This window comes from Plectropomus leopardus, chromosome 11 (assembly GCF_008729295.1).
Source record: "Plectropomus leopardus isolate mb chromosome 11, YSFRI_Pleo_2.0, whole genome shotgun sequence".
NCBI classification, from domain to species: domain Eukaryota; kingdom Metazoa; phylum Chordata; class Actinopteri; order Perciformes; family Serranidae; genus Plectropomus; species Plectropomus leopardus.
Genome location: NC_056473.1, coordinates 25,872,375 through 25,889,776, shown reverse-complemented (window position 1 = coordinate 25,889,776; position 17,402 = coordinate 25,872,375). Strand labels below are relative to the sequence as shown.

Here is a 17,402-nt window from a genome sequence, read left to right as displayed (position 1 = left end):
TGTTGTCAAAGATTAAAGTTAATATTGACATAACTGACTTGGTATTGTTGTCTTTTAGTGCTATTTCCTTATATGTGATGTCTGAAAGAATAAGGTAGGATTAGACATTAATGACATAATTGGACTAATTGCATCTGATATCTGAAATAAATTTAGATTTTAGTTTGCCAAATGAGAACTGGACCGGTGTCTGTATATACACTCTTTGGCTGTTCCCTCTGACAGTAGCTGATTAGATCAGTTTGAGGATGGTGTTGGCAGTGTCACAGCCATCACACCATATGAAAACAGCCGCATACAAGAGATGACTCAAAAAAGCGTGCAGTGTAAGGCCATTCAATAACCCTCAGGTAAAATTACGATTGTAAATCTTAAGGTACCTTTTTGTAAGACTCAGGAAGCACTTTTTTAGACAAAATCTGAGATTTATTTAATTAATGTTTAAAGGTACATATTGCAGAAGTGTATTCAGAATCATAATCGCCTTTATTTAACCAGTGTTTACACTTAAAAGGAATCCAACTGCAATATTTTGCATTGCTCTCATGTACTTACACAGAAATTCAATAAGCCTTTACTATCCAGACACCAGGGAATATGGAAGAAAGTTATTGAGTACTAAATAAGGATGAAATATTACAAAAATACAAACCAGATAAAATAGAAATGGCATAACATTTATTTTCACTATATTTCACTTAAAGCATACTCTATAACATGTAGCAATAGAATACCTGTAGATATATATCTTGTAGAAAATGTTAATGCTAAGGTGTATTTTCCTTTGTATATTTATATATTTGTATATTTATTTCTCTTTTCTAGAGAAATACATGTATTACTGTTTTTTTTTACTGCTTACGTGGGGTTCTGGGGGTATTTAAAATCAAATCAAAATAGATCAGGCTTTATTTGTATAGCACTTTTGATACAAGCAAAACTGTAACACAAACTGCTTTATACAATTAAACCATAATAATAAGTAAAATGAATAAGTAAATCAGTAAGTAAGTAAATAAAATACTCTAATTAGTAGATAAAATGTAGGTAGAAGGATAACAGAACAAACAGTAAAAGATTCAAGATTCAAGATTCAAAGTGTTTATTGTCATATGCACAGTATGGAAACATGTTTCCCTGCACAATGAAATTCTTACTTTGCTGTCCACAGAATGCCTAACGTGTAGCAAATATAAAAGAAATATGAAATAGAAATTTAGAAATTTACAATAGAAAAAATCTAGAAATTTACAATAGAAGTAGAAAGAACAGTGCAAATAAAACAGTACAGTGCAAATTCGAACAGTAAAAGATAAAAAGGTTTAATAAAAATAATGAAATACTCTGATTATCACCCTTTCAAGCTTTAATTTGCATGACGTTTTCCCAAATTGTGTCACTGACAGCACAGACAGCAGTCTTCACATTATGGTGATAGTCATCAAAACGATGCAGTATGTGACAGCACCATGTCTGGCTTGATGGTGTAAAAAAAAATGGATACAAGTGGTTGTTCGCCCTGATCTGTCCACTGGATGGATGCCATGTTTCACCCACCTTTTATTTACCACTAATCTGGTCCGCTGTCACGCAATTCAAATCAACAAAGCGCATCTCCCTGCTAGACGCCGAGCCCCCTAAAAACCGTAGGCCTCCAGACGGGCCATCTGGCGCTCTGTAGTAAAACGACAGGCCCCGCCCCCTTGCTTACTCTCTCCAATGTGCCATAGCAACCGGGGCCGAGCCCCCTGTTCCCGCGCAATGTTCCCATCCTTATAAGGCCAGTAGAATGCAGACGCACGCTTACGTCACACGTCGTTTATGTAAATGCTTTGATTGAAGAAAAAGAAAAAAACCTTCTGCCCTACTCTGAAATGGAGGTGTGGATACGACGCATGCGCAGTGCGTCCACAACTATCCAGTCCCGTCCACAAACGCAGACATCAACAAGGGAGCGGGTTACCGATGCGGGTTGATTTTCATAATAGTCACATCGTTACGACGCGGTATAAGGACTATTACTTTGTATCAGCTTCACGCAACTTGAACACGGTAAGAAATGCGGCTGTTTTTTATTTGTTTTCTTGGTTCATTGAAGCTTAAAACGGCGGTTTTAAAGTCATTTAAAACAAGCTTCGAGTTGCCTCAGAACAATTGCTCTTTTTAGACGCGCTGCAACACCGACTGGGTGGTCAACTCGATGTGTAGCACGCCTTAGAAACACTTAAAGTAACCAAAATGAGTGGGCGGAGGGCGAAATGAACGCGAAAATGTTAACAATAGTGTCAAAATGAGCTTCATTTGCAAGCACGATGAGCAAGAGAGATGGCTGTTGTTATTGTTGCTGGCTGTCGGAAGAAATCACTCCTTTTATAGCTGCCAAAAATAACTAAAGTCGGATATAGTGAGCGTTAGGGTCATCAACATTCACTCTTAAAAAGGCGTAAATAGTTACATTGTTGCTGTAGTGCGGCTGCAGTGTGCCACACGTTTACGCCTGCTGCTAAATAAGCCAAGTTGAATCTCTCACGCCCACCCGGAGCAGAGATGCGTCTCAGCACGCGGGCGCTGCTGTCAACAAAACAGCCACCGCAAATACAAACTACTCACACACGCCTTATGAAACTCATGCTGGTTGAGAAAAATGTTTATCTAATGCGAGAAAAAAGCACAAACACAGACTTTGAGTAAGCGGAACTTCCTGCACATGTAGTTGAAGGGGGACTGTTGCAGTGACGCGGCTGTGGAATAACAAAGAGTAAAGATCAAATTACACGATTGTCCGAAAACGGCTTTTCTTTGCAATTTAAAACAAAATATTTTGCTGTCGAAACGTGTTTGCCCTGAGTTTATCTCACTATACGAACTTAAAAGAGGGAGGGAAAGTCGGGCATCGTCGAGCAGGGGACGGTCATCATAAAATGGGTGCGCATGAAGCAGGTCGTGTGGCATGCCATGCTTCCTCGCTGGAGTGGGCGGTGAAATTGGCGACTTGCACTTTTCTCTCGATAAAAACAAGTGGATTTCTCGGCGCCTTCTGATTTTTTAAAAATGCACGTGTTATTCGCGAAAGTCTTGAATGCTTTCGGGGGGATTTTTGCAGTTTACTTTCAATATTGCAGCTTTTGCGGAAAATCGCATCACACCCCCTTCTCCACACTGCCTCCGCCTTTGAAGTGTGTTGCCATGTTGAGTTGCGTCACGTACTGTATTCTGCTGCAGAGATCGTCTGCAGTTTACAGATGAGATACTCGGGGGTTAATGTGTGGTTGGCCTTGTAATGTACACGCACGAGGCTGCGCTATATATAAAATTACATATTTAAATGGATGGTACGCTATAGATTATTTTATTATATCATTTTTATACTCTCCTGGTCGTATCTGTCTTGTTTTTAACATTGATTATATCATCAAAATGTATCTACTTAATTCTAAGTCTGTTATATAACATGTGCTGCTGCTGTTTAAATCTCCGTAAAATAGATTTTTAATCTCAACAAAGCACTCTCCTGGTTAAATATTTTTAAATAATGCAAGATTGTTTTGTGTCAGCAAATAAAGTTTCTGCAAGTAAATGCATTTCATAGAAAGTTTGTATATGTAATTCTAGACTTACTGCTAGACTAAGGGACTGTTCCATATTTATAAGAGTTGAGGGGGTGGTGCTTAACAGGGGAAGCACTTTAGATATTTTTAAAGCATCAGAGAGGATGCTATATTTTTTGATGTGGTTTAGGGGAGGGACATTCAACTTTAAATGGTCGAATTTTTAAAATTTAATATAAATTCCTTCAGAAGCCCAAAATCCACAAGTGGGTTATAATGGTGTTTTCTTTAAAAAAAAACAAACAAAGTATACCATATATCATAGCTGAAATCTGTGAAATATGGGTATTTGTGCTGACAGTAGAGTCATAAATTTTCCCTCAGTCACTCAGGGAAGCTCAAGAAAAAAATATTTGTATATCGGGAGGATAATGATATGAAAAACAAAACAGATGTTACAGCTCAGCCACTCCCTACTCTGATAAATATGGCACAGTCCCTTGTGCATTTGTTATTATTTACAGACTTTAATCATATTAACATTAGGGTTAGATGACATAACTATGTATTTTATTGAATAAGGTTCCAAATAGTTTTTGTTTTGACACATTTACAGTGGTAGATTTATTAAACTTACATGCACATGCCAGCTAGATATTTATACTCACATAGCTGCGGATTTTGAGGGGATGCAGGCGACACGCCCCTCTCAATATTTAAAACATGTGCACTTGCCCCCACCCCCCTAATAAAAACATTAATGGTGTAAAGGAGTTTTATTTTGGCACAATTGAAGACATTTACACCATAAATTCAATGGTGCAGAAAAGTCACAATTGGTGCATAAAAAAAATCATTAGAATGCAGGAAATCAAGTGTTTGATGCTCAAAATTTAGTGGTGGAGGACCCCAAACCCTCTTTTTCATATGTGCAGTGGCAGACGAAGATCCTTTACTTAACTAAAAGTGTTATTACCGCCGTGTGAAAATACTCTGTTACAAGTAAAAACCCTGCATTGCAAATGTGTACTTTAGTGAAAGTGAGCAAGTATCATTAGGAAAATGGAATCAAAGTAGAAAAAATTACCCAAATGCAGACAAATCTCTAAGAAAAATACACCCCCATTTATTAAAAAAAGAACCCCAAACCTCAAAACTATTAAAAAAGAAAAAATAACCACCCCCCCCCCCAAAAAAACTCAAAATTAGTAAAAACAAAATCAAGAAAATGACTTAAATGTTTATCAAAATATTCGACAATTAATTTTCTGTGAATCAGCCGATAAAACACCTCATCATTGCAGCTGTACGTGGCTTAACTGTTTGGTATTTTCATTAATAAATAATAAAGCATCACATTTTATAAACTCCTCTAATGATTTTAAATCATTATTTGTAAAGTAACTAAGGATGCCAGATTAGTGATGTGAGGTATGAAGTATAATATTTCCCTCTAAAATGTAGTAGAGTAAAAGTAGGCCTATAAAGTAACATGAAAAGGAAAATACTCAATGAAGTACAAGTACCTCAAATTCATACTTTTGTACGTACTTAAGTACATGTACTTAGTTGCATTCCACCACCAAACTACGCCCTCGTGCACTGATGCCTTGAATCAATCAGGAGACTTTTCTGCTTCTCATACCCCCCCCACATTGCTAAACCTTAGGTGGTCCGCGATATATTCAGCAGAGTGAGAGGTCTTTCATTTCCCCGCTCTCTGTCTGCTCTCTGAGGCACCGCACTGTTAGAGGACCCCGAGGACTGATGGCAAGAAAAAAAAATCCAGTCTGGGGGGCGCGGCTCGCAGTTTTGCCGCAGTTCACTACATGTGCTGTGGAGATTAAAATTTTGCCTAGCAACATAAATCATAATTCCTCTGCATAATCAGCGCGCTTAATGCATTACGGCTAATTTCCCCCCCGACACATTTATATTTTTGCACTTCTCTGGTAACGCATGCTTATGTTTTGTTCTTGGCGAATAACGCATCCTCGGCACCCTGCAGGATCGGACTAAGTGCGTGCTTATATTTTGGGTTTCCAAAATGCATCCTGTGTGCGCAGCATGGTGACATGATCTGTCTGACACGCTGTCTGACTGTTGACCTACTTCCCTCCCATGTGGGTCAAAGCGGAGAGATGCTCCAGCAAAATCGCTTTCCCCTAAATTTCTTCGTGCTCTGATCGTGTCAAAACACCAGCCTTGATAGAAATAATTCACATAAACTGAAATGATAAGATAATAAATCACCTCTCATGCAAAGATGCACGGCTGTAGGGAGGTACTAAAACACCATGCACGCTGATGAGCGCCTGAGATGTTAATATTTTAATCATTTTTTGCACGCAGATGTTTGGCTTTCATAAGCCAAAGATGTACAGGAGTTTGGACGGCTGCTGCATCTGCCGCGCAAAGTCCTCAAGCTCTCGTTTCACGGACAGTAAGCGGTACGAGAAAGACTTCAGGAGCTGTTTTGGGTAAGCTGAGCACTTGACGTTTGGAGAGAAATGGTTTGAAACATATTATCATTTGTTCACACACTGTATTTTTCTTGTAGACTGAGTGAAACGCGATCTGGAGAGATCTGTAACGCCTGTGTGCTCCTGGTGAAACGGTGGAAAAAGTTACCTGTGGGAACCAAGAAGAACTGGAACCACGTGAGTTTGGGTGGCAGTACTCTGATACAGTAGAGATATATTTGGTCATAAAATAGTTTACCTGTATTTACTCATAAGTGCTCTCCCATACAGGTTGTTGATGCCAGAGGAGGTCCCAGCCTAAAGATAACCTCCAGGCCCAAGAAGATAAAGTCCATCTCCAAGAAAGCACGGCCAAGCCAGATCAGCAGGCTGCAGAAAGAGCTTAAAAGAAACAGTGAGTTCTGCATTTTGGCATTCAGTATAATGACACTTTTAAGTATTTTTTTGTCTCTTTCACACACACACACACACACTTACATATATGTACAGAGCCCTTAAAGTGACGTGGGGGAGAAAAAGATACATGGTTGAAAAAAAAAATGTTTAAAAAAATGATAGTGGAAAAAAACTAGATGGTTAAAAAAATAACAAATCTCCTAGAAAAATCAAGATTTTTTTTCTAGGAGGAACAAGGAACTTTCTTGAAATTATTTTTTTTCCACCATCTAATTTTTTCACCATCTATTTTGTTTCTCCCTCGTGTTCCTTCAGGATCTCCGTACATATATGTGGCGTGTGGAGTAGATGGTGAAAAAAATCTCCTGAGAAAGTTTCTCATTCCCCTTAAAATTTTCTTAAACATTAGATTTTTTTCACCATATCATTTTTTTTCCACCATCTATTTTTTCTCTCCTTGATGTCTCTTTCGGTGCTCTGTACATATATATATGGTGTATATTTAATAGATGTTGGAAAAAAAATACATTTAGATGGTGAAGAAAAAAACTGAAGATGGTGAAAAAAATTCTCCTGAGAAAGTTTCTCAAAGATTTGATTTTTTTTCTATCTAATTTTTCTCCCCCCTGTAGAAGCTCCATATATATGTCACACATAGTCACCCCTTCATTGTCGACACTTTGTTTTGTCCACCAGATTCAGATGCCCACAGCACCACCTCCAGCGCCTCCCCGGCTCAGTCTCCCAGCTACAGCAACCTGTCAGACGACGGCTCAGACACGGAGCTCAGCCCAGGATCCAGCCGCTCTCCAGTCTTCTCATTTCTGGACCTCACTTACTGGAAAAGGTAGGCCAAACAGTGGAGCATCAGCGCTGACTCATTATTTAGTTGTCAACACTGTGGATTTTTACATTTTCTTAATGTAAAGACAGAAGTTTAGCGTCTTGAAGCCCCTACACACCAACAGTCCGCCCACACACGTGTTTTCACTGTAAGGAATACTTCACATATAAACTGACCGTTTGAATATCAATTACTCCCTTTGTCTTACCCTGCATTTTTGTAGAAAACATTTTCTTGCATGCTTGCATTCCTTAGTGAATGTAGAATCCAAAAAAGGCGAACATCCTTTGTGAGTTGAAGTAAACGAGGGCTGCGTTTTGCAACAGCAAAACTATATCACACAAAACTCCTGCAGTCTAATCCAAGTCTCATTTATCCAGTCATATGATCAGTACCAAACACACACTTACATCTTTAAAACTTTATCATACAAAACATGTCTGCATAATGATAGCGCACTCGAAGCATGCTTAAGAAAGGATGTGCATTTAACCCCTGAGTTCAAACACATGGCCTTGTCCAGGCGTGCTTCTTGTCCGTGGCTGCGACTGTATCAACTGTTCTACTCATCTAAAGGCAATGTAGACTAATCACAACAGATGAAGGAAAAAAGTCATGCATTTTTACATTTAGGGTGAACTGGACCAGTTTAAGGTTTTTTGAAAAATTAGGCCATTACCTGAAAATCACATGTGCATTTTACAGAGATCCAGTGGTTTTGATTGGCCTTCTTGTTTATTTGTATGATTTAAATAGCTAGATAATTAAATTTCAGGCACCTTTAATACCAGACAAAGATCTGTGACCAACATGCTGACGTTAGGTCAGTGTTGTGGACCGTGAAGGAGTTCAAAGTCTCCTTTTACATGACTTCAGTGTCCTCTGCACCTGTATATAAAGTGTGCATTAAACACATTCACACTGACTTCAGATATCTGTGAGAGTTATGCCATCATTACATTTTAAAGGTGTAGGATTTAGTGGCGTCTAGAGTTGAGATTGCAGAACTGATACTTTTCCCGTGTGCCAGATGTGTAGGAGACAGTAATATGAATAACTTAACGCCTGACACACACTGTGTGCGTGGGAAGCGCGTGACCATCGCGGAACATGTTGTGGGGTTTTTTTTTCGGCACCTGTGTCACCAGATTAGAGCAGCCACACTGCCTGTGTAAGCAGCACTGATCAGGCGCGTCTCAGCTGCCTCTCAGCTGCGGCATTTAAAAACTGTGGCTCACAGATTGTTTTCTGTGTTGTGCATGGCTGTCAGCAAAATAATTTAAGATAAGATGATACTTTGTTGTCTGTTGTCATGGAAATTTGTTTTGCATCCTCAAGCTCTCAATAATGAACAAAATCAACAGTGAAAATAGTGTTTTGATAATTATGTTAACACTTTACCACCTTTTACTACAGTTTCAAAGTCTTCGTCTGTCACAGAGATGAGGAAATACAAACATGTGTGTCTTAATCAAAATTTCCTGTGTCCGTTTCAAAATAAAAGCCCTCTGAAAACATTTCTTGGCAGAATCCCATGAGTTGTTGACACAAGGTATTTTATTGTGAAATATTTGCAGAGCCGTGTTGTTAACAATGTAGGAGCTTGAATGGCTTCATAAATGAGTGGAACATGTGCTTTTAATTGTAGAGATACAGTACTGATAGCAGCAGGCAGCCCTGCAGAAGCGTCGCAACAACAACGCTGCCAGAGTGAATACAACAAGCGTGCAAGACGTAGCATTTTGGCGAAGTTACAGTCACGCGCTGCTCACATGCACGGCTGCACGCCTTTAACTCTTTTTGTGTTTCAGCTTCACACTCTTGAATAGATTTGTGTCATGTTTTGTCTAGGCAAAAAGTGTGCTGTGGAATAATCTACAAGGGCCGTTTTGGGGAGGTGCTCATCGACCCCCACTTATTCAAACCATGCTGCCGCAACAAACAGCGACAGCAGCAGCAGCAAGAGGAGGAAGAAGAGGAAGATGAGGAGGAGGAAGATGAGGAGGAAGAGGTGGAGATAGAGGAAGGCCAGGTGGGCGTGGATGTCAGCGGGCATAAATCCCAGACGGAAGAGGAAGTGAAGGAGACTCCAAGGTGTGAGGAAAATGCAGAGCCTGTACAGCTATGCGTTACCATGACAACACCTCCAAACAGGAGCGCGGTGGTGATGGAGGATGGTTGGTAAAGTCAAAACACCGCCTTGCACACATCTCTGAAGAAATCTTGGGGTGCTGTTTTTTTTTCTTTAAAGCACTTACAGAAAGAAGTTGCCTCAGATTGCCTTCAATCACAAAGCAGCTGAAAATCCTCCGGTCTCCTCCACAACTATGTTGGAGGTTTGTTTATTTTGTTCAAACGGTAACTTATGAACTGTTAATTTTCCACTTTGTCTCTTATTTTGTATTTAATATTCACGCCATCCTGACGATGGGCCGTTATCCGTGGTGTTTTTGATCTGCTTTAGATGAAATGCTGGAGCTCTAGTTTGCTGGTACATTTAAAAGATTTTATTCCAAAACGCAATAGATCCACTGACTCGCAGAAAAAGGTGCTACTTGAAATTCATCACTCACTTCAAAACCTACAGCCGAACCCGTTCTCAATGTGGATATTTTATAAGCGTATATGTGAAGATGACTAACATAATGGCATTACTTCCTTTGCTGAGAGTAGAAATCTCTTTTTTGAAGTGGTGGACGTCTCGTTTTGGAATGAATAACACTTTACATCGACAGAGCACAGACCTGTACAGAAGCCCCTTGTGTTTGTGTCTTTTCACTTCCATTCCTATCAAAGAGTTTGTGTTTGTAGACTGTCTCCGTGCGCAAATACATGTGTGGGTCCCATTGAAATAAGGCCTATTCACAGCTTCAACAGCAAATACACCAGCCTTAATTATGTGTTACAGACAGCGCTAGTGTTAATTCTGGATCGGTATTAAGGAACACAAAGGGACAGTAGCTATATTTATTGTGGCCTCAGCAACACATAGTGCATTTTGCATGAATGGCAAGCCCACTCATCCAAAAGACCTAATGATCTGATGCATGAGTCTACTAAAAAATTGCATGGCCTTATATAAGCTGTAAATCTTACTTTTATTTTTTTGGATCCATTTCTCTGAAGTTTTAACTTATTTTTATATGTAAGAAGAAAAAAAAATAGGAAAAATAGAAATGTCTTTGCATAACAATACCACACAATATGACAGCAAAACACACAACCTATCTATAGTCATTCAGCAATATCAATATCAGTGATTTCCATCATTCTTGGGTCAGAATAGGTAAAAGACTTTATACAAGTTGAAATTCTATGCCATTGCCTCTTATATACCACAAATGTGTTGTGATATATAGCCTAATATTACTTTATTTATCAAACGAAAGCCAAAGCACATTGAAATTCACCCAATGTCAAATCAAAGCAGGTTTTGTATGGACACTTGTGCTTGTCCGAGGTCATTTGTATGTATGTTTATGGTATTCTAAACAGAACACTAATATGAAATTTCATACATGTGGTGATGTTGTCGGGAGCAGAGGGTGTGTTATGTACATAAAGGGTTGGGCGAGCCACATGGCTCTTATATGGGTTTCATTATTTATTTATTTCGTATTTATTTGTATCACTGCATCCCCCCCCGCTTAGAAGTGTAATACTATGAATTCTTTTCATCTTATGCTTATACGTAGAACCGTTTTGTACTTCAGAAATCGAATGTAATTCTCACGCAGGCTCTGTTTAACATTGCGTTGAATTACTGGTTGTCAATATTTGTGAAATGTTGTTAAGTATTTATTTACTCATCAGTTGAGTTGCGTGCAACCTAACTTATTCTGTACCATCAATTTTGATCTGTATCATGTAGACTGAAATGAATGATAGATTGCAACCAAACTGTACTTTTCCCCTTTTTAGCTTGTAGCTTAAAAAATGAATTGTAGGATACTTAACTCTAGACTTGCATGTACTGTTGCTATGCATTTATGTAGCTTACAAGTTAGACAAAGCGGTTTTGTATTTTTTATACATCATGTACTTTTTTTACTTGTCCCTTAATAAAAGTAATTTTGTGAGTTTTCTGGAAGTAAGGAGTCACTGTATTTATTGACAATAAGCGGGTACTCATATCTTCATGACATTTTTTTTCCTGGGTATATGGTATTTATGTTAAAGCTGATCTACTTAGAATAAGTCATTATAGCACGTATGCTATTGTCTAGCCAACAATGCTGTCTTTCTTATGTCCAAATTAGCAAACTAACAGTGGTGGAATGTAACTCAGTACATTTACTCAAGTACTGTACTTAAGTACAAATTTGAGGTATTTTTACTTTACCTCCCATACAGGTGCAAATATTTTTCCCCTCTTATTTAGGCTTTTAAATTTTGTAGAAATATATCGAAATGCTACTTATAACCAAGATACTACAGAAAATACACGTTTGTTATGCTATTTTTCCCAAGACATAATATTATTAATGTGATTCACGTAATAAAAAATGCACAAAGATAACACCTCGGCATGTCAAATTTGCAAACAACTGCAGTATCCCCGCAGCACAGTCAAAATACATTCAAAGCACCTGATTGTTTATCATATAAGAAGGGAGATGAGGGCCAACTGATTCACCTATTATATATACTCCGGTCTCTGGAGCATTTTTAAGAAATTAAGCAGCAATTTGAAATGTAGGCCTACCTTAGACAAATGTTTTTGTATAATGATGCTTTAAAGTGCCCCACTGAATGCTCCACAATTATTTAAAAAAGATCCACAATGTATAAATCCAGGTTAACATATTCCAAAGACTATTTTTGTTGTGACATAATATCAGTGTATTTTTAACCTAAAGTAGTTTTTATTTGAGTAGAAGGGGAACAAACACATCAGAGTGACAGGCCCTTGCTTTTTAAAAAAAATTGTTTCACATTGTAATCATATTAATTTGCGGGTTTGAAATGTCCCACACTTTGATTATTATTATTTTTTTATATTATATAACTGCATATGAAAAAAAAAAGATTTCTTGACCCATCGAAACCTGGAGCGACATCACTTTTCTTGTGCTGCTTTAGGACGCCTTCACAAGAACTTAAACCTTTGAACCCTTGAAGCAAATTGGTGGTCGATTTCTTCCAAAAACTTCCAAAGAAAAGGCAATGAGCAACTTGATAAGAAATATTAGAAAAAATGAAAGATTTATGAGATTTTTTTAAGCTAGAGAAAATGTGTAGTGGCAAAAAATATTATTAAAATTGTTATAAGTTAAAGATTATGTTACAGAATTTTTATAATTTTTAAGCACTCTATCCAAATCTTATTTTAAAAAAATTTTTTTTTGTACTTTTCTTTTTTTGTGCGAAATTCTGGTCATTTCTTCTTGCATTGCTTATTGCCTTTTCCCATGTAAAAAAAAGAGACAAAATGTTCTCAGGTTTCAAAGGGTTAATAATGTATAAATTGCTCAGCTTTAAATAAAGACGAAAAAAGGAAGAAGGGAAAAAAAAGCACCGGAAGTGGTGGTCCTATGACCGGAAGCTTAAAAACACGGAAGTGCTTTGTTGTTGTTTTACAGCCAGCTGTGAGCTGCACCTTTAGGCTCCAGATGTCGTTTTAAATTTTGTTATTCAAATCGCCACAGGCCGAGGCAAACATCCACCGCGGGAGCTCAGGTAGCTGATATTAATTTCATGGCTTCGCTCGTCAGTTTAGCTCAGCAGCTAATAAGCTAATCAACGGTTCGTCCTGCCTGCTAACAAGAGACTGAACCTGACTGTTAATAAAGTTAATCATCGTTAAACAAACACATGTTTTATAATGTTACAGATAATTCCCACTGTTAAGTTTCACTGCCTCTCTGTGGGATATGATGCATGTATTAACGTCAGTGAATCTCACGTTAGCTGTATCGACACTGAATAATTTCAAGCTTTCTTTATTGTTTTGCGGTTTCGCTGTTTGTGTTGTTGACATAGAGCTGCGTGATAAGAAGAAAATAAAATATTATGATCTAGTTTGATCAAATACTTAGATATCGATAATGTAACAATATTATAAGGACTATTCTTGCGTTCTCAATGTATTTAAGCAATGAGATTTTTGATAAATAAGCATCAGCAGTGTGGATATAATGCCTGGTTGGGTAAATGTAAATAACAGTCCAGTTAGAAAAGTGCAGAAAATTACATCGTTACTTTGATGCAGCCTTTAAAATCAAGAAAATACCCATTAGAAGCGCATGAATGTGCCCCTATTCTTTCTTAAAATGCAGTACAAACATCAAATAAAAAAACAGTACAGACAATTTAAGATATAAAAACAGTACATACATAAAATAAGAGTATAGACAACTTAGGATAGAAGACGAACTGAATTCCAGACTAATACTTATATTAAAAGAAAAAAATGATGTTATAATAGTCTAAGCAGTACAATTTAAAAAAAGCTACAGATAGAGAAAAGCACCTTCAGACATAAAGTAATAAAGCAATAAAATGGCAAACAGAATAAACAGATAAATTCATGAAGAAAAAAGATACAATCATTTAAAAAAACAGATAACTTGATGAAAGAAAATATAAATTCCTGAAAGAAATTAAGGATCTACAGGAAATAACAAAAAGGAAAAAACATAAGTACTTACAATTACCGCATACCAGAGTGCCACTGACTTGTATATAATCATAAATATGAGAATATTCTGGTGATGGGAGCATTATGTCACCATGCTCAGAGGCCGTGTGCACCACACAGGTTTTTCGTACTAATGAAACTCTGCAGAAGCACAAGGAAACATTAAGATATTTTCTGTTAAACCATCAGCCAACCCAGCTGTGCATGCATATAGCTGACACTAGTTCTGATATCCCAAATCTAAGGCGATAACTAGTCTCATATCATGATAAGTAAATAATCTCAATATATTTCCCAGCCCTACTTGAGATTGTTATATTATACTTCTCACATTTCTAAATAACGGTCCATATTTGCAGCTTTTTCATCCGGATCTTCATCATGGAGGAGCCCACGGCGTCCGGCGTGTTCTGTAACAGGATGCTGAGCATGGTCAACTCTGAGGATGTGAATGCCATCATTCAGGCTCAGAGACACATGTGAGTGTGATGGTGGGACGAGTCTGTTTAGCTTCATTTGGCTTTTCAGCTACTTCACACTACTAAATATAATATGGTGTAGGTCAGTTCACTTGCATATGAGGGCTGCAACAATTAATCGATTAGTTGTCAACTATTGACTTAATCGCCAACTAGTTGATTTGATCGATTGATTGGTTTGATTCATTTTTCAATAAAAAGAAATCCCTTATTCCAGCTTCCTAATGTGAATATTTTCTGTTTTTTCTACTCCTCTGTGATTGTAAACTGCATATCTTGGGGTTGTGGATAAAACAACACATTTAAAGACCTCATCTTGGGCTTTTCTTTCACAATTTTCTGACATTTTATATACCAAATAACTGATTTATTTAATTTTTTCTTGAGATTTATATGATAAAGACAGTCTCTGAGCACACCTCTACCTCATTCTCATAACTAATTGGTTGATCGATAAAACAATTGACAGATTAGTCAAAATGTAAATAATTGTTCGTTGCAGCCCTGTATGACAGTGAGGAGGACATTTGCCTTGTTCTTTATAAGTTGGCGGCTGAAGATAATTGTTGCTCTGCGTTTTTGTGAAAACAGGCTTGACCGCTTTGAGAAAACCAACGAGATGTTGATCAACTTCAACGGGCTTTCTAACGTGCGGCTGCAGCAGATGAACGAGCACTTCCTCCTCCACACTCGCACCCTTGTGGAGATGAAGAAAGATCTGGACAGCGTCTTCAGGAGGATCAGGTAAGCCACAGCTCCCCCCAGTGTTGTAGTCAGGACCATACCAGGACCAGGACCTCAGTGTGCCGAGACCGAGAGCAAGACTTTAAGGGGCAGAATATAAACAAATATCAACAATTTTCAATTTTCCTCTGATTTCTATGAAGGGTGACAGCCGTTATTGGTGAGTAACAAGCAAACAAATGATCTATGTGATTGGCTGGATTTGAAGAAGGAAGTTTTACATCCAGTCACAGTCATTACGTTAACAAATAAATCCGTAGTGGTCTCGATTAAAAATCCAGAGTCCGCTATGTCCGAGACTGAGTCAAAATGCGTTTGATTCCGAGACGAAACCGAGACCGTCTGAAAGTGGTCCTGAGACCAAGACCAATCTCGAGTTATACAGCACTAGTGTTCTCAAACACACACGCGCACACACACACACACACACACACACACACGCCCTTTGATAATCGTCCTCCTCTGCTTCTCCAGGACACTAAAAGGGAAGATTGCTAAACAGTACCCAGAGGCTTTCAGCAGTGAGTTAGCATTTTTTTTTTTACCATTCATCATTTTTTGACGACAACTTCCCAATATCAGCTTGTCTGACACATCTCTGTTTTTTCGGGCAGATATCCATCAATCACACATCCTGGAGGACGACGACGACGAGTTTGACCCAGTTCCCCCCAGCGCTGCTACAACAATCACCACAGCCACCTCGGAGCAGAGCACAGAGTCTTGTGACACAAGTCCAGATGTGATCTCGCCCACTGTGAGCAGATGCTCTGAAGATCTCTCTCAAGAGCCCCCTGACACGCCCACCTCCGATGTCCTAGAGACAGCCGTCCTACAGGACGAGGGTCCGGACTCTGTACCTGCAGAATAGAGTGAGCAGAGGATGGATTTCATTCTCTTGAGCAGCAACCTTGAAGCTATTTTAGCAGGAGGTTGTGTTATTTGTGAGTTTGTTTTGGGCGCTGCAGTGTCTGAGGACTTTCCAGTCATTAATTTGTTGGGAAGAACATCACAACCTTGTTGATGTTGATGTGGCTTTGAACTGTTTATGAGGACACTGGATTTTTGTTGGCATGCTTATTTGTCCCTATCCTGCACAGCACTAAAATAATGCAGACAATACTTGAAGCTGTGCAGCATCTCACTATAAATGTTTATCTATAGTGCTGACAGTCAACCTGAGCAAACGTCCTAACTTATTATGTGATGATAAGCATACTTAATTCTGTTGTTGTCTGAATAGATACACACCTGACTGAAGGAAGAAATCGCTCATAATTTATGTTACTTAAAAGACAAAAAATCACGATATTATCAACCTAAAAGTAACAGCTAAGATTTGCAGAAGTTACTGCTATTGTTATCATCATACTTATAATATGGCCCCTGGTGAAACCAAGAAACATGTTTATTAATGCATTCATTAATGCATCAGCAGCAATTAATCCGATGCCTAACAGATTTCTGCCAAGAATCTCTCTTGTTTTGCTGCCTCATCACTGGGATGCCATGGATAAGTTTAAGTTTTAGTGATTCAGCAAACTGTTTGTGTGAGTGGAGGATCCATTAAAGATAACAGTTTCAGTGTAAAAGGGAAAGCCAAACTCAAAATGTACTTCATTATTTATGTCATATTTTACATCTCAGTTTTTATTTGTGGATTTGAAAATAATATCTCCTTTAAAAGCAGAGACAGGGAGTAAATACGAGTTACTGCTGGTATTTCAACATTTTATAAGCTGAATATGTCTTTTTGGTCCTTCAACTCAGTAGTAAATAATAAGATGCAAACAGAAGAATATTACATTTTGAACATCTCTTACGTTAAATTAAGAGAAAGGTGTAGGCTGGTGTAGAGCCTTTGAAAATATAGGCATTAAGGCAATAAACAAGGCAGACTTAAAGCCGAAATATCAGTGGGGCTTGCAGCTGCGCTGGTTCCTTAGTGCCCAAAAGCCCATCACTGTGTGGTTTGTGGTAACATGATTAATTTTAACTTTGTTTGGAAATAAGGCTTCCTAAAGTAAAATTTTCCTTAAAAAAACTGTAGGAAAACTCAAAGCATTCACTCTAAAGTCGTCATCAGAAAAACATCATGACACCTTCAAAGGAGGTGATTATCCACCAAGGTAAAAAAAAACCCCAACTTTCCAAACACTAATTTATTTACAGTTATGCACTATAAGCATAATTATCTGACTTATTTAGGATAGTGACACTACATTTTGACATGAGAGCCCTTCTGTTGAAGTTGAATAGGAGCTGCCC

General features: G+C 38.1%; 2 protein-coding genes across 2 annotated transcripts; both read left to right on the top strand.

The window, feature by feature from the left end:
* The first annotated feature begins 1,908 nt into the window (after window positions 1-1,908).
* sinhcaf (SIN3-HDAC complex associated factor) lies at window positions 1,909-11,348 on the top strand. Its single transcript, XM_042495922.1, has 6 exons — window positions 1,909-2,052; window positions 5,901-6,028; window positions 6,109-6,208; window positions 6,302-6,425; window positions 7,124-7,274; window positions 9,123-11,348. Exons 1-6 carry the CDS (start codon window positions 1,966-1,968, stop codon window positions 9,454-9,456), a joined length of 924 nt encoding a protein of 307 aa, XP_042351856.1. The 5' UTR covers window positions 1,909-1,965; the 3' UTR covers window positions 9,457-11,348.
* A 1,474-nt stretch (window positions 11,349-12,822) lies between these two features.
* kxd1 (KxDL motif containing 1) lies at window positions 12,823-16,398 on the top strand. Its single transcript, XM_042496254.1, has 5 exons — window positions 12,823-12,950; window positions 14,271-14,390; window positions 14,982-15,134; window positions 15,609-15,655; window positions 15,749-16,398. Exons 2-5 carry the CDS (start codon window positions 14,293-14,295, stop codon window positions 16,003-16,005), a joined length of 555 nt encoding a protein of 184 aa, XP_042352188.1. The 5' UTR covers window positions 12,823-12,950; window positions 14,271-14,292; the 3' UTR covers window positions 16,006-16,398.
* Window positions 16,399-17,402: the final 1,004 nt, after the last annotated feature.